Below are 27,170 nucleotides of genomic sequence, written 5' to 3' on the forward strand. Positions count from 1 at the left end.
AATTTTGATTAAACATTCATTTTTAGTTGTAGTTTTTTCCTTTGTGTACATTTTTTTGTTTTAAGCACATCATTTCTAGTTTTCAACCACTTAACTTTTTTTTTTTTTTTCTATATAGGAATATTTGGATGTTCTGGGAAGACCGATGGTTTTAGCAGGAGACAAAGCTAAGCAAGTCCAATGGACAAATGTATACCTGGATGCATTGGTAAGATGTTGGGCTGTTCAACAGAAAACTAATGCCATAATAAAGGTACATAACACACTTCTATATCTTTCTAGGTTATGTTTTTCTTTCCCAGGTATGTTTACACTTTCTTAAAATTTCTTTTATCATAGCTTTCTTTACCAAGATTCAAATGATTTATATTAAAATCTAAGCATGTATGGAATTGTTATTATTGGATGCTGCCGAGTCAGAGTCATAATAACCTTATACATGACAGAAGGAAACACTGGCGAGTCCTTAGCCATCCTCATAATCATCGTTAAGCTTGAGCCCTTTGTCACTGCCCCTGTGCCAATCCATTTGGCTGGGAGTCTTCCTCTTTTAGGCTGACCCTAGCCTGATGTCTTTCTCCAGGGACTGGTTTCTCCTGATAATAAGTCTGAAGTATGAGAGGTGAAGTCTTGCTGTCCTGGTATATAGAACCACAAACATAAAATCCTATTTTATTTTCAGGTTGACCTACTGAGAACGTAGAATTACATCCTAGACTTTTCAAACTAAAATTGACTTTATCAGCGTTTTAGTAATTTTCTTGACTTTTCAAGGCAATGAATACATAATGCTAAAATTCATGTGGACTCATTAGAAACAATTACTGAAGAAGTTGAATAAGAATTTTCAAGGAAATATTTCTAAAGCACACTTTAGTTAACAGAAGGAGCCTAGTGGTCCCGTGGGTTAATTGTTAGGCTGCTAACTTAAAGGTCAGTAGTTCTAGCCCACCAGCTGCTTGCAGAATGATTTAGACACTCTGCCTCTGTAAAGATTTAGAGCCTGGAAAACTTGGTGAAACAGTTCTACTCGGTCCTCTAGGGCACAACTGACAATAGTGGGTTCAAGTAACAAAGATTTATAGTTTCCACAAGTGTGATCAACCCACTAAATCTCAAAAGTACAGTTTACCCTTCCCTGAAATCATCAGGAACCTAACTCTCTTTATATATTATTCCTCGCTTAACTAAGACACACTGAGGTCATCAAAACGATTGTGAAATAATTATTTGTCCATTGCACAATTGCCATGTTAGGTCAAGGTACTTCATTATATGGCAAAATATGGTTCTCAAAGAGGGGATAATTTTGCCCCAGTTTACATTTGAGAATGTCTGGAGAATTTTTTTATTATTGTGACTAAAAGAATATTCTACTTACAGTGATGCTGTTAGACTTCATTACACACAGAGAGAAATGTCAATAGTGACTAAGATGAGAAACATTGTTTCAATACTTGTACTTTTATATCATAAAAGTTATAAATAGAATCATTCTATTTCAGATTTATCTGTATGTTTATCTTAATGAAAGGACTTTATTCATGATTGGCTAATATAATATGTTAGAGAAAAATACAAAAATTCAAGCCCTAAATGTAAATGCTAATTCAATAACCTTTTTTTTATCTACTTGGAGTTAAATTATATGCTGATATTGCTTTTCTAACTGCAGTAATGAACCCAAAAGGCAAATTATAATCCATTTAGTATTATTTATCATTGTTTTCTTGTAAAATAAACATTTTAAGGAAGTTAGAAGAATAGGAACTATTAGTGAAGCTTTGCATGCTAAGAAAGATAAATGTTAAGCTTGCTTACCTCAAGCTTGAGCTAAAATGACTGTCCAGTGTTCCTTTTTGACATCACATATTTACTTAAGGTCGCATGGTCATCTAAAAACTATGGTCACAGAGTTTCAGTTTTTCAAATCCATCACAGAACAGTGTACATGACATGGATAAGTCAATTATTGTGTTCTGTTGCATTTCCTGTGACCAGAAGTTCATTAGCCAGTATGTCTGCATTGCTGGAAAAGTTCTTACTGATAGCCCAGATGACACTGGGAGGAAATGTTGATTCTAAATGCACTGTTTACAAGTCAAAATCTTTCAGAAAAAAAGAAAACAATGGGACTCAAGAATTGACTACCCAGAAGACTCATAAAGCATTCTTTTTACTGCTTGAGAAATATATGTTGTCATGACATATTTTAGTTATTTTTATAATTATGCAAATAATATATTCAATAATTATGCACACAATGCATTCAAAATGCTGGAGGCTCAAATCAATACAAGAGAGCTTCAAAAAGTTCATGAAAAAATTCAATTATCTTTCAATTCCGTTTTTCCATGAATTTTTTAAAGCTGCCTCCTACAAGGAAGAAATAAACATGACCCAAGACAAAGTAAGAATGAAAACAAATGCAAAGAGCTTTGGAAATTCCAAAGAAAGAAGCCACATACCTTGGGGAATGGGATATAGTTTAAAAGATGGCAACAGTTTAGCAGAAATTATGAGTCAACTTTCCCACAGAGAGGATGCAGTGTAGAAGTAAGAAAATGCTGTGTATGTTGAAGGAACAATAGCTAACTCACTTCTAGAGATGATGGGAAGTAATGGAAGAAACAAGGTGGCACCATATTGTGGAGGGTCAAGCAAATAGGCTCAGTTTTCATTTGACTTGGAAGATAAAGTAAGGATCTTTATTTTAAAGATTCAGCCTCGCTAGAAAATAAAAATAAAATAATATTCAAGGTAGAAATCTTGTTTATTTCATTTTTTTTTCTTTAGTGATTTGTGCAGTACCTAGGGATAGAATGCAGTTTTATTTTTTCATAAAATAGGGAGAAAATAGAAGTGAGTGTCAATGAGATTGTTAGTGAATATCTGAAGTCCATTAGGTTAGTAGTCTAGGATATCATTTTGAGTATATGTTAGGATTTTTCTAAGCAAATCATGATACTCTATGTCTTGAAAAGTGATGTAAAAACACTTGTCCATATACTCCATATATTTTACAGTGTTGTTGTTGTTGAGTGACACAGTGTCGGTGCCAATTCAGCAAGACCATACATATAGGGTTTCTGAAGAGCCTGCTGGTGGTTTGAACTGCCAGCTTTGCAGTTATCAGTCCAGTGTTTATCCTTCAGCTCCACATGATGATAGTGCTTCAAAATTGTGCATATAAACTATAACTCAAATAGAAAGATGTCTTTATTGAATTATCTTCTGGATATAGTTTCATGGATTATTTTGGATTTTGTCTTCATTAAAGTGGAAAATTTTCATTGAGAACATTAATTTGTATACACAATCAAAATGATTTCATTGTAGAATGTTTTGGCTTAGGAAGAAATAGAAAGCCAAGGTATATGCCATCACCCAATTGTGCTCTTAATTTTTATATGTCACAAAAAATTTGGTTTCTTTCATTCTTCTGAAAGCTTCTCTGTGATTGTCTTTCCTAACTAATTAATTTCACATTGTCTTTGGCTTTCCAGATGGATGATTATAAATCATAGCCCATTTAAGACATTTTATTGGGTGGAGAGGGGTTTCCGTTGGTTTCTCAAATCATTAAACACTGTGCTGCTAACTGAAAGTTTGTGGTTTGAGTCCATCCAAAGATGCCCTAAGAGAAAGACATGGTTACCTACTTCTTAAAAATTAGCTATTGAAAATTCTACATAACACTGTGACACACATGTGGTCCCATGAGTCAGAACTGACTGACTGGCAACTGGACTGGATTTAGAGGCACTGCTGCTTCTTTTAAAGAATGTAGTGTTTATCCCAGAAATGCAGTATCAATAACATAAAGCTCAGGACATGAAATAATTAGCAATGCAATTAACAATGATGGAAGGCAATTAAGTTATTTAAAATAGTATTTCAGCATTGCTCTGTTCATGGATGCTGTTCTGGTATAGCTTTACTCCTGATATTAGGTGAACCAGTAGTAATGTTTTTTTAAAAAGTAGTGACAGGGTTATGGGAATGTTTAGGTGCTACTGATCATATGTGTAATTTACAATGCTCTCAGAGTACTAGTTTAGATGGAGCATGTTTCAATAACTAGCTAATATGTCCAGACTCTTTTCACAGCATTTTAACTGCTAGTGTTTGGAAAATAAGCTTTAGTAGATATTCAGAATTACTTGCCAGATTTTTTGTAGTTCTTATAAAATATCTATAAGATACAATGTCAAAAATTAAAAAATATCTTAGTATTATAAAGTTTAAATTTTAACTCAAATTTGCCTTTTCTCTCTGAATTTGTTTTTAGGAACTCGGACTTGTCATTACTGGAACTCTTCCTGTCTTCAACGTAACTGGCCAAGATAAAGGAAACATAAAGGTTACAAGTTAATTGATAAAAATAATAATTATAAATGATAAACTATGACACTGAAACTCAATGCAGAGAGGATATTTCTATAAGGGAATACATATAATGTAACTGTCTTGTCAGGTCAGAAGTTAAAAGGGAACAGCTGCATACGTGATAACAACCTGGAAATAGGAAATGCTGGTCAACCTCTCTTGCCCTAACAACCAAGATTTAGCTTTGCTATATTTAACTTAGACTTGATGGGAACACAAATCCAGACTCTGGAAAGAATTACAGGAATCATGGATGATAATAATTAAAGTCAGTCTAAGATATGGAGTTCGGGGGGTGGGAGGGCGGGAATCTAAAAAGGTAACCCATGCTGTTATTTATGTCAGGTGTGCATATGAGGCTACGTACAAAGCACTGTTACTAGGGTTCCAGTCTTACATGCACTGGTTTATTCCCAACAAAACATGTTTAAATATGTCTCTGGTCTGTGTCTGCATACACATCTATCAGTAATGTACTTTTCTTAGTCTTGTTAGAGTACCTTTCAAAAACAGGTCCAGTTGCTTCAGAGGCAATCTTCCAGGCAAGATAAACTCAAGGCCGAGAGGTTAGCTCAACTTATGGAGACTGTTTGGTGGTGGTGGTTATGTGCCATGGAGCCAGAACCGACTCTGGTAGCGTAGTGGTTACAAATTGGGCTGCGAACCTTAAGGTTAGCAGTTTGAAACTACCAGTTGTTCCACGGGAGAAAGATGGAGACTGTTTGTTGTTGTTAAGTGCCATCGAGTCGGTTCCAACACATAACGACCCTGTATAGGGTTTCCAAGGAGTGACTGGTGAGCTTGAACTACCGACTTTGCAGTTCAAACGACTTTGCTGTCTGGTGCATTAATCCACAGCGCCACACCAGGAGACTGTTTAGGGGACTCCAAATGGGTAATCTTGATAAGTTTTCTTGAAGGACACAGGACCTCGTGGGGAGTTATGAGTAAGAAGTTTTAAGAAAATTTAAAATTACATTGGTGAAAAAAGAGTCAGGAAATCTTCACCAAAAAGGTTTTTTTTTTTTTTTTCCAGCAATGCACCTGCTCATGTTTCACAGGTAGCAAGGGCTGACTCATGAGAATTTCATTGAGAAATCTTCCCCTACCCACCCTTTGCCACTGATCTTGACCTTTCAGACTTCTTTGTGTTCCCAAGACTCATGATATTTCAAAGGAACATGATTTTGCATCCCTTGAGGATGCCAAAATGCAGTTTAAATGTTTAAATCAAAGAGCACAAAATTCTTTCAGAAAGGGTTATATAGATGGAAACATAACCTTTAGAAGTGCATGGACCTAGATGAAGGATTTGCTGACAAACATGAGCTTTACATTTTCATATTTTCGTTTAATAAAAATTTCTGTTGGAAGCCCTGGTGATGTAGCGAATTATGCATTGAACTGCTAACCACAAGGTCAGCAATTCAAATCCACCTGCCACTTCATGGGGGAAAGATGAGTCTTTCTGTTTCTGTAAAGATTTAAAGCCTCAGAAACCCTGAGCAGAGTCATTATCAGTTGAAACTGACTCAACAGCACATAATAAAAGCTACAAAGTTTTCTAGGATTTTTTTGTAGGATACTTTTTGAGGTTCCTTAACAGAATCGACTCAACGGCACTTAACAACAACAATAACAATAGATATATTTAAGGATCTCTGGTAGCGTATTGGTTACAAAATAGGCTGCGAACCTCAAGGTCAGCAGTTCAAAAATACCAGCTCTTCTGTGGGAGAAATATGAGGCTTTCTGCTCCCGTAAAGATTTACAGCCCCGAAACCCTGTGCAAGGTTTCTGTGAGTTGGAGCCAACTCCACGGCACATAACCATCATCGCCAATAAATATATTATTTATCGAATCTGTTCTGATCCAACTCCTATTCAAACAATAGCTTCTAAATGATCGTTATAGCTAAGAAAATGATTTAAATGAACAGTCTTCTTTATGTTTTAATATTTGATGGTGATGGTGGTGGTGGGGGCTGTGCCATGAAGTCGGCTCCAAATCATAGTGACCCTGCATAGGGTTTCCGAGGCTGTAAATCTTCACGGGAGCAGAAAACCTCATCTTTCTTCCGCAGAACAGTTGGTAGTTTTGAACTGCTAACATTGAGGTTAGCAGCCTGACTCGTAACGAGTAAGCCATCAAAGCTCCTTAATATTTTATAAAGTTCAATAAAAATGAGTTCCATAAAAAAATACTGATTTCTACTGCTTGACAGATTGTTTCTCTTGCTTGATTAGTCATGCAGTAAAATACCATCTACTTAAAAGATGTATCTTGTCCTTTTGATATGGCATTTTTCATTTTGATTTAAACACAGGGTTGATTTCCCTATTTCTTAGCTTGATTCAGAAGCAATTTAAGACAGCAATAGAAGTTAAGATTTATTATTTTTTTTACACTAAATATTCATTATGTATTTCAGATGGCATTTCTTATTTCAGAGGATATTTATTTCTAGTTTAGAGTATGATGAAGTCTTTTGCTCTTAAACATTATTTGCTTAGGCATTATAAATCTCAATTGAATGCCTTATTTTAATAATGGGGTTATAGAAAATATTAGTTGTTTCTCTTTGGAGGCTCACTGCCATTCTTAAATATCTGAGGGTTCTAAATATTGTTAACTCATAAGATAGCAATTCCCTAACTCCTCATATGAGGTTTCGCACTATAGAATAAGGGGTTTCATTAATAGGGGATTTTGCTCAGTTAGTATAGGATAAGATCTTGGGAAAAGAGTATAGCTGTTGGCTTAAATTTTTACTGTATTTGTACCTGTGTTATTTTTATAATGACTATTACTTGGATTTTATTATTTTCCTTATAAATATATTTCAATGCATAATTTAAAAATTAATAGGACTAATTGAAACAAAAACCCCTAATTCTAAAATTTAATACCATTGCCATTTATGTCCTATAAAAGCATTACAGCAATTTTCCACATCACATCTTTGACTTGCAACGACAACAACAATGTCCATTGCTATGTATCTAAAAGTATTTATTAATGGCAACCAGGAGCATGTTCTTATGATATGTACTATTTTATTAGCAACAAGGTTTATACTTTTTTAGAATCGTTGTACATACAGACATGCTGTCAGCAGCCGAATTCCAGTATTCGGTCATTCCAGATGGCCCAATATCATTAAGCTGGACATTGTTGTGCTTTCATAATCACAGTGCATCACAAAGCCAGTCTCCACTTTATGCATAGACACATACATATACACACATACACACATGCATACAATTATAGTCCTGCCTTTACAATATTACAACAAATTTCAGTGATAAAGAGGTATGTTGTAAAGTGTCGTTGAGTCGATTCTGACCCATAGCAACCCTGTATAGGGTTTACGAGGAGCAGTTGGTGAGCTTGAACCACCAACCTTGGAGTTTAAACCGCTTTACGGTCTGGTGCATTAATCCACAGCGCCACACCAGCATGCCCAAGAGGTATGAGACGGGTCAAATAAATTTTTCTGTAATTATTTTATGCTTTAACCTCAATCTTCAAACTGTCATTTAAGTGAAATATTAAAGATGATAAAACTGTATAAAAACAAATAAACCTGAAGATCCTTATCAGTGGTCCCTTCAAATGTCTCATCCCATAATAGAGATGTGTAAACTAGGCTGTATTCTAGCCTTGTCAAATAAAAGGATGAACGTATATAATGTTTGTATAGAAATATGTACATTTTTATTTTTAAAAAGTTTTCCTATGTTGTCTTATTTTAGAACCAGCTGATTCTTGGTGTGATGGGAGTCGATGTGTCTCTGGAAGACATTAAAAGACTGACACCACGTTTTACAGTAAATTGCAATTTATTCTCTTGGTACATTTTATATTTTAGAACTTTGTACTAACTTAGCTTCTACATATCACTTCTTTCAAAGTACAGTAATCTTAACTAAGGAACTAAGTGTTAAAAACCATCCTTAAGATAAAATAGGGATACCAAGCTTGGTCATGCTTTCCAATATGTAATCAACAAATTTTTTAAATGTGAATTCCACTGTGTGAATCACAGATGTATCTAAGCTCTTTTTTTTTCCCATTGTTTTTTAGCTATGCCCCAATGGCTATTATTTTGCAATTGATCCTAATGGTTATGTTTTATTACATCCAAATCTTCAGCCAAAGGTATGTCTAAAATTTGTTTACAATTAATAGTGTTCAATAAAATACTGATTTGTCATTTTAAAAGTCACTGTTGTTGTTGTTGTTGTTAAGTGTCATCAAGTTGACCCTATATAGGGTTTCCAAGGAGCAGCTGGTGAGTTTGAACTGCCGACCTTGCAGTTCAAACGACTTTACAGTCTGCCACATTAACCCACAGTGCCACATAGAGCACTAAATATAAAAGAAGTTTGCAATGTAGCTTCAATCATTAGATGAAATGACTTTAGTTTATTGCGTATGAAAGTGTGAAAGCAATTTTCATTTTCTCCCACCACATTAACTAATCCAATGTTCCCATCTCAGAGACCACCATTTTCACCCCCTCTATCAGTGTGATGCTGTAAGATAAGAGCAGCACCGTAAGGTCAGTTTGAATCACAAGGTCGGTGGCTCAAATTTACCAGCTACTCCTCGGAAATTCTATACAGGGTTGCTGTAAGTTGGAACCGACTCGACGGCACTTAACAACAACAAAGACCTCAATTAAAACTTAAAAGTAATGAAGACTAAGGCTGTAAGGTAGAGAAGATTATTGCCCTACAATGGGCATGAATCTGATGAACATTAGTAGTATTCCTCTATGTCCAGGCCACATTTTCCATTGCCCTTCCTTTCTAGTAAATATCTCTACTTTCCACTCCCAGAGTATATTTATTTGCTTTCTCAGGCAGGCTTGTGAAGATAACTACAAAATTTTATATTATAACCCCGTGGGATGGCTTCAGAATTGAGAAATTTATATCCAGAGAGTTAAATGGGAAATGCTAAGATTCCATAGATGAGCCATTTCATGCTAATCCTAATGTCTCTTTTCCCATAATATATATTTTCATAAAATTAAAAATTCAACTTCTTTCATATTTCATTATTCTCCAAAAGTAGGACAAGTTATCAGCATAGAAGTAAACATTGGTAAAAATATTATTACATGGTTATAACTTTCCAAGTATTCTCAAGTTATTCTTTAATTTTTAATATAATATTGAAAATACTTTAAACTATGACTAGAAGGAAATGTGTGCAGACTTATGCATAGTACTTCAAGTTTCTCCAGCTCATGTATATTTAATGTTAGTGGCATTTTAAGGTACACACAAGGGTGTTCGTATGTCCACACTTATGTGAAATTATAAAAATTAAAAGCAATTTGATGACAACAGATTTGGTTTAGCATTCCTTGGAGGCACAAATAGTTTGCTCTTTGCTGCTAACCTAAAGATGAGGGATTCCAATCCACCCACTGGCACCATGGGAGAAAGTTCTGACAGTATGTTTCTGTAAAAGACTGCTGTAGAAACAAAACAAAACTAGCAAAACTATGGAGTTCAGGTCTACTTTAAAACACCTGGGGTAGGCATAGGTTAGAATGGTTTTTCTTTTCAGGTAGGTATTTTTTCACATTATTAGCAGTTCATCACAGTTATTTAAAAATGTGCCACGTTAAATTACACAATAGATTTATTTACAATTTTTAAACATCCAAAGATTTTGCCATAGCTGGCAAATGTTTTTTAAAAGATATTCCTATAACTTAAGTCATTTGTTGTTAAGTGCTGTTGAGTTGGATCTTACTCATAGAGACCCTCTATAAGGTTCCAAGGAGTAGCTGGTGGGTTTGAACCACCAACCTGGTGGTTAGCAGTCCAATGCTCATCCTACAGCGCCACACCAGGACTTTTAATTTATTTAGAAGCAATAAAAAAATGTGCTGAGCAGTTTAAGGAATCCCTACTTTTGTGATTGTTGTTGTTGTTATGTGCCATGGAGTCGATTCTGACTTACAGTGACCATGTCAGGGTTTCTGAGGCTGTAAATCTTTCTCTCATGCAACTGCTGGTAGTTTCAAGCTGCTGTCCATGAGATGAGTGACCACTATGTTACCAGAGCTCCTTGTGATTGATGACAGTCCTCAATCCCCCCACAAAATAATTAAAATATATCATACACAGAAAAAAAATGACAATAATATATGTAAGTATATATCTAAATCTGCATACATATTTAACAAATCTTCCTACTTATATACTTTTCAATGAATCATTACTTATGTTGTCAGAGAATTCTCATCACCTTGCCACTTCTAGACTAATGTTAAATTGTTTAGTCTGCTTTATTTTAAAATACAATATAAATTTACTCTATTTGGTATGAATAAAATACCCTGATGAGGTATCTTATAACATTTATCATTTAATCAATTATAAGATTATTTTACAGGAAATTGTCCATAATATAAGTTTTAAAAGAAAACATTTAAAATAAAGCTACAATGTTATCTTTGAATTATCCATTAATTCCACAGATCTAATGTTTGATATCAATTTAGAATAACTAATAAAGACACAGATTTCAAGAGCTTAAGATTTAAAACTTCAATATCATATATTATTTATATCACATTTGGATCATGTAAATTCTAACAATTCCTATTTGTCTTTTTTTTGAGTCAGCAAAAATTGTCTTATACAAGCTATCTTTTACTCTTCTCAAGTATATACTGTTCTAGGAAAAAAAGGAAAACATTGGACTCAAAGAATTTTAATGATAGTTTACTAACATTACATTTTGTACTCAATAAAGATATTTTAAGGCTTTTACTTTATTTACTGCATTATCATGAACTATAGTTTACCTACCAAATATTTTTAATTCCAAGTAAATCATGAGATCTTTTTCAATCGAGAAAATATCCTATCAAAATTGGCTCTAGGTGAGGACCCTAACTTATGTTGATATATGATGTATTACCATTTTTCTGTTGCTTCAGCCTATTGGTGTAGGTATACCAACAATTAATTTAAGAAAAAGGAGACCCAATGTTCAGGTAACTGTGAATGAACTTAGACTTCGCAGTGCTATTAAATTTGCTAAATCAGAGTTGAAATTGAGCTTCTGCTCTTAAAAGTTTGAGGTTATCATATTATAAAGCCTTCTTTCCTGACGTCAGCTTCTGTAGCATGAAATGGAAATAAAAATAATTTGAATAAACTGCATCAAAATGCTATTAATGATGGCATATACAGTATGCATTGGCTAACTAAATATTGCTCGCAAAATTATGTGATAATTACGGTAACAGTAATTATAATGAGATGGCTTTCTGAAAAGTAAATGTGTTATTAAGTATTGTTAAGTTAATATCAACTCTGTAATCATAACAGTTATAACTAATAATAACTGATTGCAAAATTAACTTTATAGTGGAAATTAAATTCTGATGTCATGTTAGGTAAACCACAAATTTTAACCAGAACTTACTTATATTCTTAGAAGAGTGCATTTTTTGGATTAGAAATTAGAGAAATGTCCATTCAGTTAATTAAAAATATCTGAAATTTCAAATAGCTAGTATAAGCTTTTATTGTCTGGTAAACTATGCAAAACATTTTTTTTTTTCTATTGGAAACAAAATATTTCTATAAGCCCACTAAATTGAACAGTCATAATGGTTGTTTCTTACAGTTTAGTAAAGCTTGTTAAGAAAACTTAAAAATTCAAAAGAAAATTCCATGTGATTGAAGACTCTACATGCAAACTTACCATTTCTTTTTAAGATATTGGTAACATTATGATGTAGAGGTGCTATAATAATAAAAAGAGATCAAGAGGACTATGCATTAATAAAACTGAGTTCTTGTTTGGTCCTGTCCTTGAGTAGTTCACTCAATCCCTCAGTACTTCAGTTTCTTCATTTAAAAGACAAATTCTTTGTTTTCTACTTTATGAAGTCCATTTATTCAGGAAATACACACACACACACATATATACTGATGCCTACTTCCATCTTCTGAAAATTCTCATTTAACTTATCCCGGAATGGGAATCAGGCATCTAAATATTTTTCAATAAAAATATCTTTTTGATTCCTATGGAAATTTGAATTATGTTTATGCCTTTTATGTGGGGGATGGAATTTATGTTACTTTTCTGCATGTTTCTTTTTGCATATTATTTATCCTCTTTGCAGTCATTTATATTTTAGTGATTTAAAATGTTTCTTTGTAGCAGTCTTAAATATTGCATGAAAATAATTGTGATATAATTTTAAAATAAACAACCTGAAAAATGGTTTGCTTTATTTTTGGTTTTCTTCTACAAAAAGCCCAAATGGCAAACTAGTAGTCCCACAGTCTTCTCAATTTGGGGGATATTTTTCAAAGCTTGTATTTTGGTACCACTGAGTAATAATTATTTCAATTTTTAAATGCCAATGATATTGCAGGCTACCTTTCATTTTGTTTCCAAAAATGGAATGAAAATTATTTGCAAATAAATTTATATACAAATTACAAATGAGAAGTTTTAAATATTTAGAATATCAAACAAAAGTAGTAGAAGTGTAGTGCCCACCCAGATTCCAGTTAAGGGTCTCTGGTGCTTTCTTATTACGTGTTATTCCTCCTGAATTAGTCAAACACTGTGACTCTGATCTTCTTTTTAAAATGGTCAACTAGATTGCCATTTGAAAAGTAGAAGTTATGCATTGATGTTTTTCTTTCATCATTTCATTTTCTTCTCTGTCTTTATATGTTGGATTGGGACATGATCTTCATATTGCCAATTCTTCTTGACAATGCCTCCATGCATGCTGTTTGGGTCTGGTCATGCTATACATTATCCATTGCATGTAAGATAATGTTCTTTTTTTCTATTTATGTTTTTTTCATTTTGATTACTTTAATTGTTTTGCAATGAGTTCATTAAAATTTTAATGCTGGTATAGTGGTGTTTGTGTGAAGATGCTTTGTCTTTTCATGGGATATTAAGTAATCGATTCTGAATAATACTATAAATATTAGAGTATCCTTTTGTTGTGGGACTTCTCTGTTTCATTTTTTAAAAATAATATGTTAAAAGTTTTACCATATTGGCGTTTGTTTTCTTTAAATGAAAATATGTTGTATTTCAAAGGAGTTATTTGCTACTGAGGCAATAAGTACAAAGTCTAAACAATGGTCAGTATTTTAACCTATCAGAATTATAATACTTATTTTAATCATATCTTTTTAAATTACTTAGCAACTGTTATTAGGTAACAGTATATTTTTGTTTATCAAATAGTTCAATGGCTTTTCATTTTGGGATTGAAAAATTAAAGTAAAGTCATATGAGGCCAATTTTTCAGGCTAACAGTTTGAATTCTTATATAAATAATCTTATTGCACAGTTAATTTCATTTATTGTTATACACAAGCAAGAATGTTAACATTCCAAATGGTTGGAAATCTTGAAGGAGAAAGTAGTATTTATTAAACCCGGGCATCATTATTCTTCAGGTTTTAATTACAATAGCCAATCTTTATTCAAGTCCTTGTGTTTGATCACAAATTTTAAAATATTTATATAATATTTTAGCTTATTTGAATGATTGAAATACGTTGTAAAGTTTCTGAAATTCAAATATGTGAAGCAAGTATAAATTTCTTCTCTGCATTGTGAAAAGGATGAGTAGATCTAGAAAAGGTAGTTTTACTTAGCAAAATAAGAGATAGTTAACATTTTTCCTCATAAAAATTCCTGTCTTTATAGAATACCAAAAAGTATACATGTATATTTTTCTGTGTTTTTTCCTCTCAATAAATTACCTATTAAGCTATATTTTGCCCATTTCATTTGATTAAAAAAAAAAAAGATATTTGTAGATCTTCAAGAGATACTTTCACAAAACTTATGATTTTAATTGTTGTTGTTGTTAAGTGCCATCGAGTATGTTCCGACCCATAGCGACCCTGCATAAGGTTTTCAAGGAGCAGCTGGTGAGCATGAACCACTGACCTTACAGTTCAAATGACTTTGCAGTCTGACACATTAACCCACAGCGCCACACCAGGGCTCCCATTATCTAATACAACAGTGGAAAAGAGGGTCATCAGTTAAATTTTGTCTACTATGCTTAAAGCTCAGATGTCTAGCTCTGACTATTTCTTTATTTGTTTATCAAAGTATTTGGTTTTCTTTTGAAATGTATGAAACAAGATTCTCTTATAGTATTATTTTATAAGTTTTTAAATGTATTTGAGGTAAGTACATTTTGCTAAATTTATTTCATATTTAAATTGCTGTTGAATAGTTCTATACATATCATCATTTTATAGTATCATGTGTTTAATTATTATTTTCTGCATAGAATCCCAAATCTCAGGAGCCAGTAACACTGGATTTCCTTGATGCAGAATTAGAGAATGACATTAAAGTGAAGGTGAGTCTAACCAGTAGACCAGAAAGATGCTCTCAGGTCAGGTGCTCAGATTCATCCATTTCACTGTATATGTTGAACAGTCTCATTTTATTATGATGTTTCCAGGATACTCTATATACAAAGATGAATGTTCTTAGTTTTAAAAAGCTTTAGATACTAAGCTTTCTCATTAACAAGATCATATGAAGAGAAATATATATTTTAATTTGATTACGAACATTTTGTTTTGTTTTCTGTTTTTGCATTTTTTCTTCTTTTGAGGATAGGAATATAATTGCTTTGAATACATAAATAACTTGAAAAATTCAATAACATAGGTGCTTCTGGAGAAATGAAAGGAAAGTTAGAGAGAATCCAAATAGATAATGAGTAATTTAAGGAGAGGAGCTCCTAAGTTTGTTTTGTTGTTGTTGTTAAGTACTGTGGAGTTGGTTCCGACTCATAGTGACCCTGCACAGGGTTTCCGAGGCTGTAAATCTTTACGGGAGCAGAACGCCTCATCTTTCTCCCGCGGAACCACTGGTAGTTTTGAACTGCTGACCTTGCGGTTCACAGAAGCACATTTTCATTTTACTTCAAACCAAAATTCTTTCATTTCCCCTGAATGGTTTTCTGTAATAAGATATTCTTATGAATAATGAGTAACAGTACCACTTATTCAGTATATAATATATACCAAGAGTGGGTTCTAAGAGTATTTGAAATAGTTATTTTTGTTGTAGCCATTGTACTGATGAAGTCCTGGGTTACAAATCCAAAAGGAAATAAATATATTCAGCATTTCTAAATCTGAAATATTTGAAGAAAAATTCATCTTTTAAGTTGCATTATTGAAAGATTCTGTGATGAACGTATTGAACAACATTAACCAAATTCACTGCCATCAAGGTGATTCCTATTTGTAAGCTATCCTATAAAGGGTTTCCGAGACTGTAAATCTTTCAAGGATTTGGTATGTTTAAATCTTGTGGTTAGCAGTCCAGTGCTTATCCAACAGCTTTGAGCAGTATACTGTGTTGGCAAGTGTTGTGGAGTTGGTTCTGATTCATCTTGTTGTTGTTAGGTGCCATCAAGTCGGTACCAACTCTATGCATAGCAGAACAAAGCACTGCCCGATCGTGGGCCAACCTCACTACTGTTGCCACGCTTGACTCCATTGATGCTGCCACCTGGCCAGTCCATCTCATTGGGGATCTTACTCTTTTTCTCTGACCCTGCCAAACACGATATCCTTCTCCAGTGACTGGTCCCTCCTGACAATATGTCCAAAGTATGAGAGATGAAGTTTGGCCATCCTGGCTTCCAAGGATCACTCTGGCTGCACTTCTTCCAATACAGATCTGTTGGTTCTTTTGGCAGCCCATGGCACTTTCAATATTCTCCTCCAACACCACAACTCAAATGTGTCAATTCTTCTACGGTCTTCCTTATTTACTGTCTAGCTTTCGCATACATGTGAGGTGATTAAAAATACCATGGCTTGGGTCAGGCACACCTTAGTCCTCAAGCTGACATCTTTGCTCTTCAACACTTTAAAAAGGTCTTGTGCAGCAGATTTGCCTAATGCAATACGTCGTTTGATTTCTTGACTGTTGCTTCCGTGAGTGTTGATTGTTGATCTAAGAAGAATGAAGTCCTTGACAACTTCAATCTTTTCTCCGTTGATAAGAATGTTGTTTATTGGTCCAGTGGTGAGGAGTTTTGTTTTCTTTACATTGAGATGTAATCCATACCGAAGGCTGTGCTCTTTGATCTTCATCAGTAAATGTTTTAAATCCTCTTCACTTTCAGCAAGCAAGTTTGTATCACCTGCATATCGCAGGTTGTTAAAGAGTCTTCCTCCAATCCTGATGCCACATTTTTCTTCATATAAACCAGCTTCTCAGATTTTTTGCTCAGTATACAGCTTTAATAAGTATGGTGAAAGAATACAACCCTGTCACACACCTTTCTTAATTTTAAGCCATTCAGTGTTCCCATGTTCATAGTGACCCTGTATAGGCTTTCTGAAGAATGGGTGGTGAGTTTGAGCTGCTGACCTTGCTTATCCTACAGTGCCATACCAGGACTTTATTGAATGATATGTTGTTCTCATATGCCATACAGACAGGTCCAACTCATAGCAACCTTGTATAGGGTTTCCAAGGAGCAGCTGGTGAGTTTGAAGTGCTGACCTTGCAGTTGGCAGTTCAGTGTTTATCAAAACAATATTGGATGTATCAAAAGAAGATGGAAGAAATACACAATGTCACTGTATCAAAAAGAATTGCTTGATATTCAATATTTTTTTTATGGTCAAATCTAGTAGCATAGTGGTTAAGAATTGGGCTGCAAACCTTAAGGTTAGCAGTTTGAAACTACCAGCTGCTCTGTGGGAGAAAGATGGGGCTCTCTGCACCTGTAAAGATTTACAGCCTCAGAAACCCTGTACAGGGTCGCTATGAGTCGGAACCGACTCCACGGCACATAATTACTACATATGATCAAGAACCAGTGGTACTGCACTGGTGGTAAACAAGCACCCTAGGAATTGAGTACATACCAATGTCTCAAACAGACGTAGCTCTGGAATCACTCACTTGCCTAATTCAAGGAATTTGGGAAACAGTTACTTGGGCAACCAACTGGAAGTGATTTATATTGTGCTCATCCCAAAGAAAAGTCACCCAACAGACTGTAGATATTATCAAACTCCTTATATATATTATCCAACTCCTTATATAAATGTGAGTGCTTAACATTTAATAAGAAAGACCAAAGAAGAATCGATGCCTTTGAATTTGGTGTTGGCTAAGAATATCGAATATATCATGGGATGCCAGAAGAACGAACATACCTGTCGTGGAAAAACTACAGACAGAATGTTTCTTAGACGTGAAAATAGAGAGACTTCATCTCATATACTTTGTGCATTTATGATTTTTATCATTAATCATTTGAACCTTTTTTTGTAGGTTTTGAATTGTTTCCAATGCTGTATCTATCTTTTTTTATTGTTCTTGTAGAACTTTGCTGACTTCTTCCTTATTTTTCTCAAACCCTCTGTGGAGCATTTGGAATGCACTTCCATATCATTCTCCTGAATTCCTTCTCAGGTAGTTCCAAAGCCTGCCATCCTTCCAATGTCTACTTAGGTCTACCTCCAGATTATTTGTTTCAGTTACACTATCTTGTTTCTAGAAATGTGCTGATATGGTCAGCTGTTTCTTGGGCATCTTCTATAATTAGGTGTGATTTTAATAATTAAATGAATTATGTTGATGTTTTATTATGCTTTCTGATTGCCTCCATGCAGATGTGATCAGGAGATGGGCTTCGCTTTTCACTTTTCTTATTACTCAACTCAGAGTAACTGTAGCAGGTGTTGGATGTCTTATCTGGTATATAGCAGCTGGTATTAGCTCTTGCCTGGATGATGGGATTTTATAAGGTGTGATTGTAGCTTGGCTATATATATATATGACTGCAATTGCTGTCTCTTCTTGGGTAATGCAGGGAGAAAAAGATACCCCTGCAGGTAAAAGGGGGACCAAAAAATCAAACAGCAACAGCAAATAAATAAATAAAGCAGATTGGATTCTATAGTCTACAATTGCAGGAAAAAAAGAAAGAAAGAATCTGTAGCACGATAGCCTAGGTTTTGCTCCTAGTGGGAGACAGTTCACAGCTGAGCAGATCCATGTAGTAGTATCCTCCAGGGATGGGAAGGGTGCCTGCTCACTCAGGCACTCCCTCTACTCACCAGAGTGGTGGTGTACAGGCAGAAAAAGGGAAATGGGCAGATGAAAAATTATTCGCACCTTTATCTCTGAAGATCGATCAGGTCTCTGCGATGGTATTTCTGTCCTGTGGCCATATTTGCTGTAACTTCCTCAAGATGGCTGCACCCTTCTCAAGATAACTGTGCCCTTCTCCTTCATGTCATATATTTTGGACATGCTTTCCAGAGGAACCAATTCTCAAGAAGGAAAATAAGATAAAGTAGTGTGTCACCAAAAAGAGGAAGGCCCTCAGTGAGATATATTGACATGGTGGCTGCAACAATGTGCTTAGGCAGCAGTGATTGTGAGGATGGTGCAGGACACTGTTATGTGTAGGGTTGATAAGAGGCTCAACCAACTCGATGGAACCTGACAACAGCACAATATAGCTTTAGTTTTGCTTCAGTCAATTAGTGCAATGATTGGATGGAGTAATTTATCCAAAGAGTTTGGCAAAGGGCTTGTATAAGTCCTTTTGTTATTTTGAAACTCCTCATAAGTATGTACCTAGCTTACATTAGGAGATGTAGCTACTCCTCCCTTTCAGACAGATTATGTGAGCTAAATTAGACTAATCATATACTCCTCCAGTTTAAATAAGTTCTTGTATTAACACTAGGTTAAGTTCAGTTATTATTTACAGTTACCAAAAGTCAAATGTAAATCACAGAATGAGTTATGTAAAATGAGAACCATTTAAATGAAAATTTGAGAATGTCCATTAGACTAGAATTTGAAATCTCTATTACTATGAAAAAAAAAAAGACCTCTTTTCTTTAAAGTGTTAAAGAGTGAAGATAATTAGTTTGAGGACAACAGTGCCTCTGACCCAAGCCATGATATTTTCAATCACCTCATGTGCATGTGAAAATTGGACAGTTAATAAGGAAGACCGGAGAAGAATCAATGTATTTGCATTATGGTGTTGGAGAAGAATATTAAAAGTACCATGGGTTTCCAGAAGGACAAACAAATCTGTCTTGGGAGAAGTACACCCAGAACGTTCCTTAGAAGCCAGTCTGGTAATGCATCTTCTCTCTTATATGTTATCAGACAGGACCAGTCCTTGGAGAAGGACATCATGCTTGGTAATGTGGAGAGTCAGTGAAAAAGATAAAGACATCTCCCCCCCCCACACAAGAAGATGAATTGTCAGTGGCAGCAGCAGTGAGCTCAAATATAACAACAATTGTGAGGATGACCCAGGACCAGGCAGTATCTTATTCTGTTGTATGTAGGGTCGCTATGAGTCAGAACGCCGACTCAGTGGCTCCTAACAACTACAACATTTCAATGTGGATTATTTTGTACTGCCTGATATAACAAACAAAAACTAAAAAAGACAGAGTCAAATCTTGGAAAGTTGGACCCTGTGTAAGTCAGAAATCTGTCAGACAAGGAAAATACAAATATTTTCCACTAAAATGAGCAACAAAATTGTGGTAAGAATACATCCTTTCAAAGGTGGAACACTTGGGAGACCCAGAAAAACAAGGCATTCCTGTTGAAGTCCAGCTCTCGCAGGTTTCACTGTATAAATTGTGCTATTGAAAATTATTTCTTAATGCAGAAGTTTGAGACATTCCATATTATATACTAATTCTGTATTTGCATATATTTTGCCAATTTTAGATGTCTACTTTTCACTTAACTTTGTTAATCCTATAAAATAATGGATTTCACTTTTATCAAATACTTTAAAAATGAATAGCATTTGAATATTTCCTTAAGGACTTAAAAAAAATAGTAGTATAATGGGAAAATGACTATAATGTAGCATCTTTTAATAGAAGACTCCCAGAGAACAACTACAATTATTGGCAATAAGGCAACTGCAGTTTTCACTCAATCTGTTGTAAATAAAGTCAACAACTTGAAAAACTAATGTTTTAATAGTCCTACCTTACTAGCTTCATTTGGTTCCTGAAATAAAGTATATATATATATTTTTTTTTAATTTTTCCTTAGATTCGAAAGAAAATGATAGATGGAGAAAGTGGAGAGAAAACATTCAGAACCCTGGTTAAATCTCAAGATGAGGTAAGAATTGAGATTTGCTTGTAAATAAAAAAATATTAAAAATTCATATTAGTAGTTTGTCTGTTTTCTGTTTATTCATTTATAATATTTGGTTTTGTTTCACTCAAAGTAGCTGAATCATCTAGGCTGAGGTCAGATATTGATTGTGAATTTCTTATCTTTTGTTTTAGGATACCATATAACCTTTCTTGGTACCAATTTTGATACATATGAAATAGAAAATTTTACTGTTCGCATATCTCACAATATGAAGCATAAAGAGCATCAAGTAATCTAAGCACATTATTTATAAATTATTTCCCACAGAGCATCTCTTTACATCAGACAAACTGAAAGGAATTTCATCAAAACAATCACAAATGTATTTGTAAACATTTTTTCTCTTGGTCACATCATACAGGAATTTAGCAGTTCTAGATTCATACTTTGTACATTCTATGTTCTAAGTATTAATGGCTGTGTAGAGCTGTTTCTCCTCATTTTGAGTTGTGCCTCTTCAGCAAATGAAGGTCCTGAAAGCTTTGCTCCATTCACATCTTCATAGTCAGCTCTACTTTGAGGAGGGACCTCTTCTCCAGTCGTATTTCCAGTGCCTTCCAACCTGAGATGCTCATCTTCTGGCACTATGTTTGGCAATGTTGGTGCTATTTATCATGTTTCAGTATTCCAGTATTATCCGACAGAGTTCCACTGCTATTCATAAAGTTTTCAGTGGCTAAATATTCAGAAGCAGTCCACTTCTCCTTCTTCCTAGTCTGTTTTATTCTGGAAACTATTCTGAAACCTGTCCACTATGGGTGTACCCTGCTGGCATTTAAAATAACAGTGGCATAGCTTCCAGAATCACAACAACACCCAAGCAATCGCAGTATGACAAACTGACAGGCAAGTGGTGGTTCTTAGGGATATTAGCAAATATATAAACATTAGTTCTTTAAAGATTTTTACTAGTCCAAACACCTCCTCCCTATCTCTCCTCTCATGTCCCCACACACATTTTTAGAGCCATAGGGATGCTTTATATGGGACGTTTGGTATAGTTATGACAGTGGATTTGACATCATGCATATTCTTTTGTTCTGCCAATTTAAAGAGCAAGTTTTCTCTCTAAAACATCTTCATCAGTAATGTGTGGATAATAATAATATGTCCTCCAGATATTTATTAAATAACACAATGCTTATAAGGTATTTATTTAGTGCTGTCATATTTTGTTAGAGTTGCCTAAACAAAATAAACAAATGGGTGGCTTTGAGAGCAGAAATATAGTGTCTCACAGTTCTGGTGTGGGACTCTAGGCAATCACTGGATTGTTAATCAAAAGGTCAGTGATTTAAACCATGTAGCTGCAACTCAGAAACCTTACTCAAGGTCTCAGAGAATCAGAACTGCCTCGGTGGTATTTGACAACAGCAGTTCAGGAGACTAAAAGTTTTCATCAGATTTTTTGGTGTTAGTTTTCTTCTCAAATCCTTCAGAAAGTATCATTTTTTCTCTAGCCTAATTTTTGGTGACTGCCAGAAAACTTGCATCTTCCTTGTAGATGAATCATTGCATTGTGTCTTCCCTCTGTATGTATTCATTCCTGTTTAAATCACTCAGAACAAATGAAGATTAGGACCTACCCTACTCTAGTATGACTCAACTGATAATATGTTAAAAACTGATAATGTGTTCCCACTGCCTTTGAGTTGATTACAATTCAAATGACACTACAGAGTTTCTGAAAGGAACTCTGGTAGCGTAGTGGTTACAAATTGGGCTGCTAACCTCAAGGTCAGCAGTTCAAAATTACCAGCTGTTCCATGGGAGAAACATCAGTCTTTTTGCTCCCATAAAGATTTACAGTGTCAGAAACCCTGTACAGGGTCACTATGAGTCAGAATTGACTCCACAGCACATAACAACAACAACAGAGTTTCTGAAACTATGAATCTTTACAGGGCCAGACACTCTCAGCTTTATCCACAGAGCAGGTGGTGGGTTTGAACCACCGACATTGCTGTTAGGAGTCCAAAGCCTAACCCACAGTCACATGCACAGGTACAGGATTTAAGACTTAAATCAACGTATCTTTTTTAGGGAAAACAGCTTAATTATTAATAAGTACCTAACACTTGTTATTAACACTTGTCCTGGTGTGGTGTTGTGGATTAATGTGCCAGACTACAAAGCTGTTTGAACTTCAGGGTTGGCTGTTCAAGCTTACCAGCTGCTCCTTGGAAACCCTATACAGGGTCACTATGGGTAGGAATCGACTCAATGGCACTTAACAACAACCTAACACCAAGTAACACTTCAATAAATATTATTCTGAACAGGAGGAAGAGGCTGGAGGAAGCAATAGCAAAAATGTAAAAAAGATGGAAGTATGCCACCACTATACCTAATGGACTGGAGTAGCACTGTAGGATAAGCACTAGACTACTAACCCCAAGGTCGGCCGTTCAGAACCCCCCAGCCGCTTCTTGGAAACCATATGCAGGTTACTATGGGTCACAATGGACTCCATGGTACTCACTAAATTCCTAATGGAAAGGAACCTTGATGGTACAGTGATTCAATCACTCAACTGCTCACCAAAAGTTAGTGGTTCAAGCCTACCAGTGACTCTGAGGAGAAAAAAACTTGGTTTTCTGTTCCTATAATGTTTATGATCATAGAAATGGCTTATAGATTGTTCTACTCTGGCATGTAGGGCTGCTATGAAATGGAAGAAAAAATGAGAATTTCTGTAGCTACAGTGACAAAATTTCTATATCCGTGATCCTTTTATAAAGAGAAGATGTTTGAAATCATTGAACTCTGTTGACTTTCCGTTCTGTTTGCTTGAACTATCATGGAAACTGAGTAAACTAGTCTAATGCTCTATAAGAATAAGAATGTGCTAATCATTCATTTGGATCCAGACACACAGTATGAGTTTCATGATACTAACCATTACTCTTAGACATACTTTCCAATGGAAATATATGCACCATGTTTATATTTCAGTCTCATTTTGTTATTGAAATTTTTCAAATTTTTGATGGTAATAATTTAAAATAAAAGTTAAGATGTGATAGTTTGAGTCTTTAAAACTTTAGCATTGGATATTTATTTCTCTCTTAAAATTTTGCTTTATATAATTTTTTAAAATGTAGGATCGATAAGTCATAGTATAAAAAATGACAATAATTTGGATAATGACCTTAGTGCCCCACTCTTCATAAAATTCATAGGCAATATAAGGTGATAATAACAACATTAAACATTTTTTCTAGAGGTACATTGACAAAGGAAATAGAACGTACACGTGGACTCCTGTTAATGGCACAGATTACAGGTAATTGATTATATTTACGTATGTATGAAAGAGTATTTCAGTTCAGCTTGTTTCCTGTTTTTAGTAGGACTGACATTAAGTCTTTGCATTTTCATAAGTTCTTTTTAATGTGTTTATATTAGAAAAGGTAGTCTTTCAGAGAAAAATAATTTAGAATGCTCTTAGGTAACTTTTGATAGTTTCTCTTCTCTCTTCAAACCCTTAACAATTTGATGGAAAAGAAAATTAACAAAAACTATAAACAATTTTTTTTAAACCTCACATTATAAACTTAGAAATGAACACCTATGTGGTATAATTCTATATAATGTTTTATATTATGTTATGAATAATGTTTCCCGAAACCAAGTAATAATTTGTAATGGTCACCTCCTCTATCTTCCTTCCAAATTATAATTTATTTTACATAAATTACATTATGTATGTACTTGTGTTTATATAGCAAATGAATAAAAAATAATATTTATCTTTTAATAGTATAATCTGATATATTAAAAAAAAAAAAATCCCAGTTGCTCTCATTTAGTCTTACTGAGTATCATGGCTGTAGTGTTCCTCTCATTGACTTTGCCTTTGAAACTGAACAGAAGAAGACTCAATAACACCCTCATTATCCTTGGTTCTGGAGTCCTGGTGTGGCGCTGTGGGCTAATGTGTCAGACTGTGAAGTCATTTGAACTACAAGATTGGTGGTTTAAGCTCACCAGTTTCTCCTTGGAAACTCTATACAAGGTCGCTATGGGTTGGAATCGACTCAACGGCACTAACAACAACAGCAATCCTTGGTTCTACAACATTTTCTCAGAATTCCTTTCAGTTTCTTACTCTGTTTCTCATTGATGTCATTGATTTGCTGTGGTGCTTCATCCCATGGCTTCATAATATTTAGCCTGAACTTATAAAGATGCCACTGACCGACTTATCACCTACAATGCTTGGCCACTGGTCTTGAATGGGCCTTAGTGATACCTGGCAGTCTTAGTAGTCTAGTACTTGAGAATGCTCTTAGGTAACTTTTGGTAGCTTTTCTTCTCTCTTCAAACCCTTAACAATTTTCTACCCATTTTCTCTCAGGTAATGTTTTCATTTTCCATGTAAGTGAGAAAAATACAAGTGATACAAAGAGAACTCCCACCACCACCGTACAAACCTACTTGTAGCTCTCTCTCTGTCTCATATGTATATCTATTCTTAACACAATTAGCAAAGTATGATATTGGTAAAATTTGAGTCAGAGTGTTTCATTACAAATAATACTTTAAAACAAAATGTTACATCTAAATTTAAGGGAAAGATGTTACAGTATGGTTTAACGAATGAGGTACCAAATGCCACTTAGTGATTTCTATCTCCTTAAACCTTGATCTAGTTTAGGTAATATATTTTGAATAGAGGTAATTAATCATTTTTATATGATATTCTATTTTTTATTAAAAGCTTAGATTTATAGAGCTAAATTATTGAGTTGAAAAGCATTTACATAGTGACAAACATTTTTTTCATGGGTTTTATCATCGTTCTGATGGTCACTCATTTTAGTAGAGTTTAATGTCTAGCTGGAAATAAAGCAGCCTTAGCCTCTTGGTTTTATATGGACCCAGCCAACAAGCACTTCAAATGACAGTTCCATTCACATGGAATGTTGGTTAAAGATTTTATCTGACTATAGGTTGAAGAAGTAACCACTACCCTGAGGTGGAAATAAATTAATTATAACTTATTTTTCAGTTGACTGGATTGGAACTAATAAAAGCAATATGAGACTTGTAGGGCAACAAAACGTTCATTTCATACGTCAATTTTAAAGCTTCTATTGTCTTCCTCATGGGTTTCCACACTATTTTTCATGGTACATGAGATGTAATCCAAGCTTACAGACTGACATTCTAGCAGCTGCATGATGTAACGTTATCAGTTTTAATTAGAAGTTTCTTTTAGAAATAAATGCTGATGGAGCAATAAAAATGCCCTAATTTCCCTTGAGAGGAGTTTGTAGGAGACAGTCTTTAAATGTTCAGTAGTTCAGCTCTGCATTTTACAAATGGCAAGTGAATCATGAAAGGTCATCTTCTTCCAGACTAATTGCACTGCTTATTTTAATTTTAATTTCTGCCTCCATTAAAGGAAGTTATCTATAAAATGAATGTAGAGATTTTCATTAAATCTACATAACATTTTATTTCTCTGACCTTTTCACATAAGGAAAGTCTATGAGTTACTTAATGATGGAGAAAGATTTGGAAATTGGAGGTAACCAGCATATACTCATTTTTCTACCTTTACGGCATAATTAAATTGTATTAAATAGACCCTTGCTTTAGTCCTCTTTGAAGAGTGAAGTTTTTAAATCTATCTTCTTAAGAAGAGCCCTCATATGGTGATGTAGAGTAAGTACTGGAGTGCTAACCACAAGGTCGGCGACTTAAACCCTCTGTCCTGTCCTTGGAAACACTATACAGGACCAATATGATTCTGAACATGTAACAACAACAATAACAATCTTCTTAAGAAGGAAACTCCTTTAAGAGTTTATATTTAATTTTTCACTAACAATGTATAATGATATTATGGTTTGAATAGCCATATTATGGTTTGAATATCCATATTCTGCAAGCCAGGAAAACATGAAGCTTGAGTAATTGCAAAGGAACTCCTCTGCAAAAGCTTGGAAGCCTAAACATTTACATGTTTTCCTGTGTTTTGCCCCAATTTTAATATTTTGGTTAAATATTAAAAATGAATGGGTTTCATTAATTTTTTGCGCCCATTTCCTTATGTGATTCCTGGCATATTCAACATATAACAAAGGTCATTTGCAACTGCAAATGTGGGTATCGGATAAATAGTTATGTCCTACACATGTATGGAGTACTGGTGTGGTACTGTAGGATAAGCACTGGAGCACAAGTTTGGTTTGAACTTCAGGTCAGCGGTTCAAACTCAAAGATTGCTGTGAGTTGGAACCGACTTGATAGCACTTACCAACAACAACCACCCATGTATATTAGCCACTATGAGAATGGAACACTTACATATATGTAGTTGTTTTGTTAGGAACTGAGTAATAATCTAAAGTCTTTTAAACAATTCTGACATGCCATGTGTTTTATTAATTGGCTAGCATAGTGGTTATGAATCAGGCTGTGAACCACAAGATCAGCAGTTCGAAACTACCAGCTGTTCCACGGGAGAAAGATGAGGCTTTCTGCTCTTTTACAGCCTTAGAAACCCTGTAATGGGTTGCTGTGAGTCAGA

At 34.6% G+C, this 27,170-nt stretch overlaps 1 protein-coding gene across 1 annotated transcript in view; it reads left to right on the forward strand.

Moving 5' to 3' along the window:
• Positions 1-27,170, forward strand: part of CACNA2D1 (calcium channel, voltage-dependent, alpha 2/delta subunit 1) — a 560,165-nt gene that overhangs the window by 472,958 nt on the left and 60,037 nt on the right. Inside the window, exons 15-21 of the mRNA XM_006834341.1 lie at positions 119-208; positions 4,292-4,363; positions 8,146-8,220; positions 8,477-8,551; positions 14,718-14,789; positions 20,519-20,590; positions 23,854-23,915. Coding sequence (XP_006834404.1) covers positions 119-208; positions 4,292-4,363; positions 8,146-8,220; positions 8,477-8,551; positions 14,718-14,789; positions 20,519-20,590; positions 23,854-23,915 — 518 coding nt within the window. The remainder of the gene's footprint in view (positions 1-118; positions 209-4,291; positions 4,364-8,145; positions 8,221-8,476; positions 8,552-14,717; positions 14,790-20,518; positions 20,591-23,853; positions 23,916-27,170) is intronic.

The sequence above is a fragment of the Chrysochloris asiatica genome, unplaced genomic scaffold (assembly GCF_000296735.1).
Source record: "Chrysochloris asiatica unplaced genomic scaffold, ChrAsi1.0 scaffold00010, whole genome shotgun sequence".
Lineage (NCBI taxonomy): Eukaryota > Metazoa > Chordata > Mammalia > Afrosoricida > Chrysochloridae > Chrysochloris > Chrysochloris asiatica.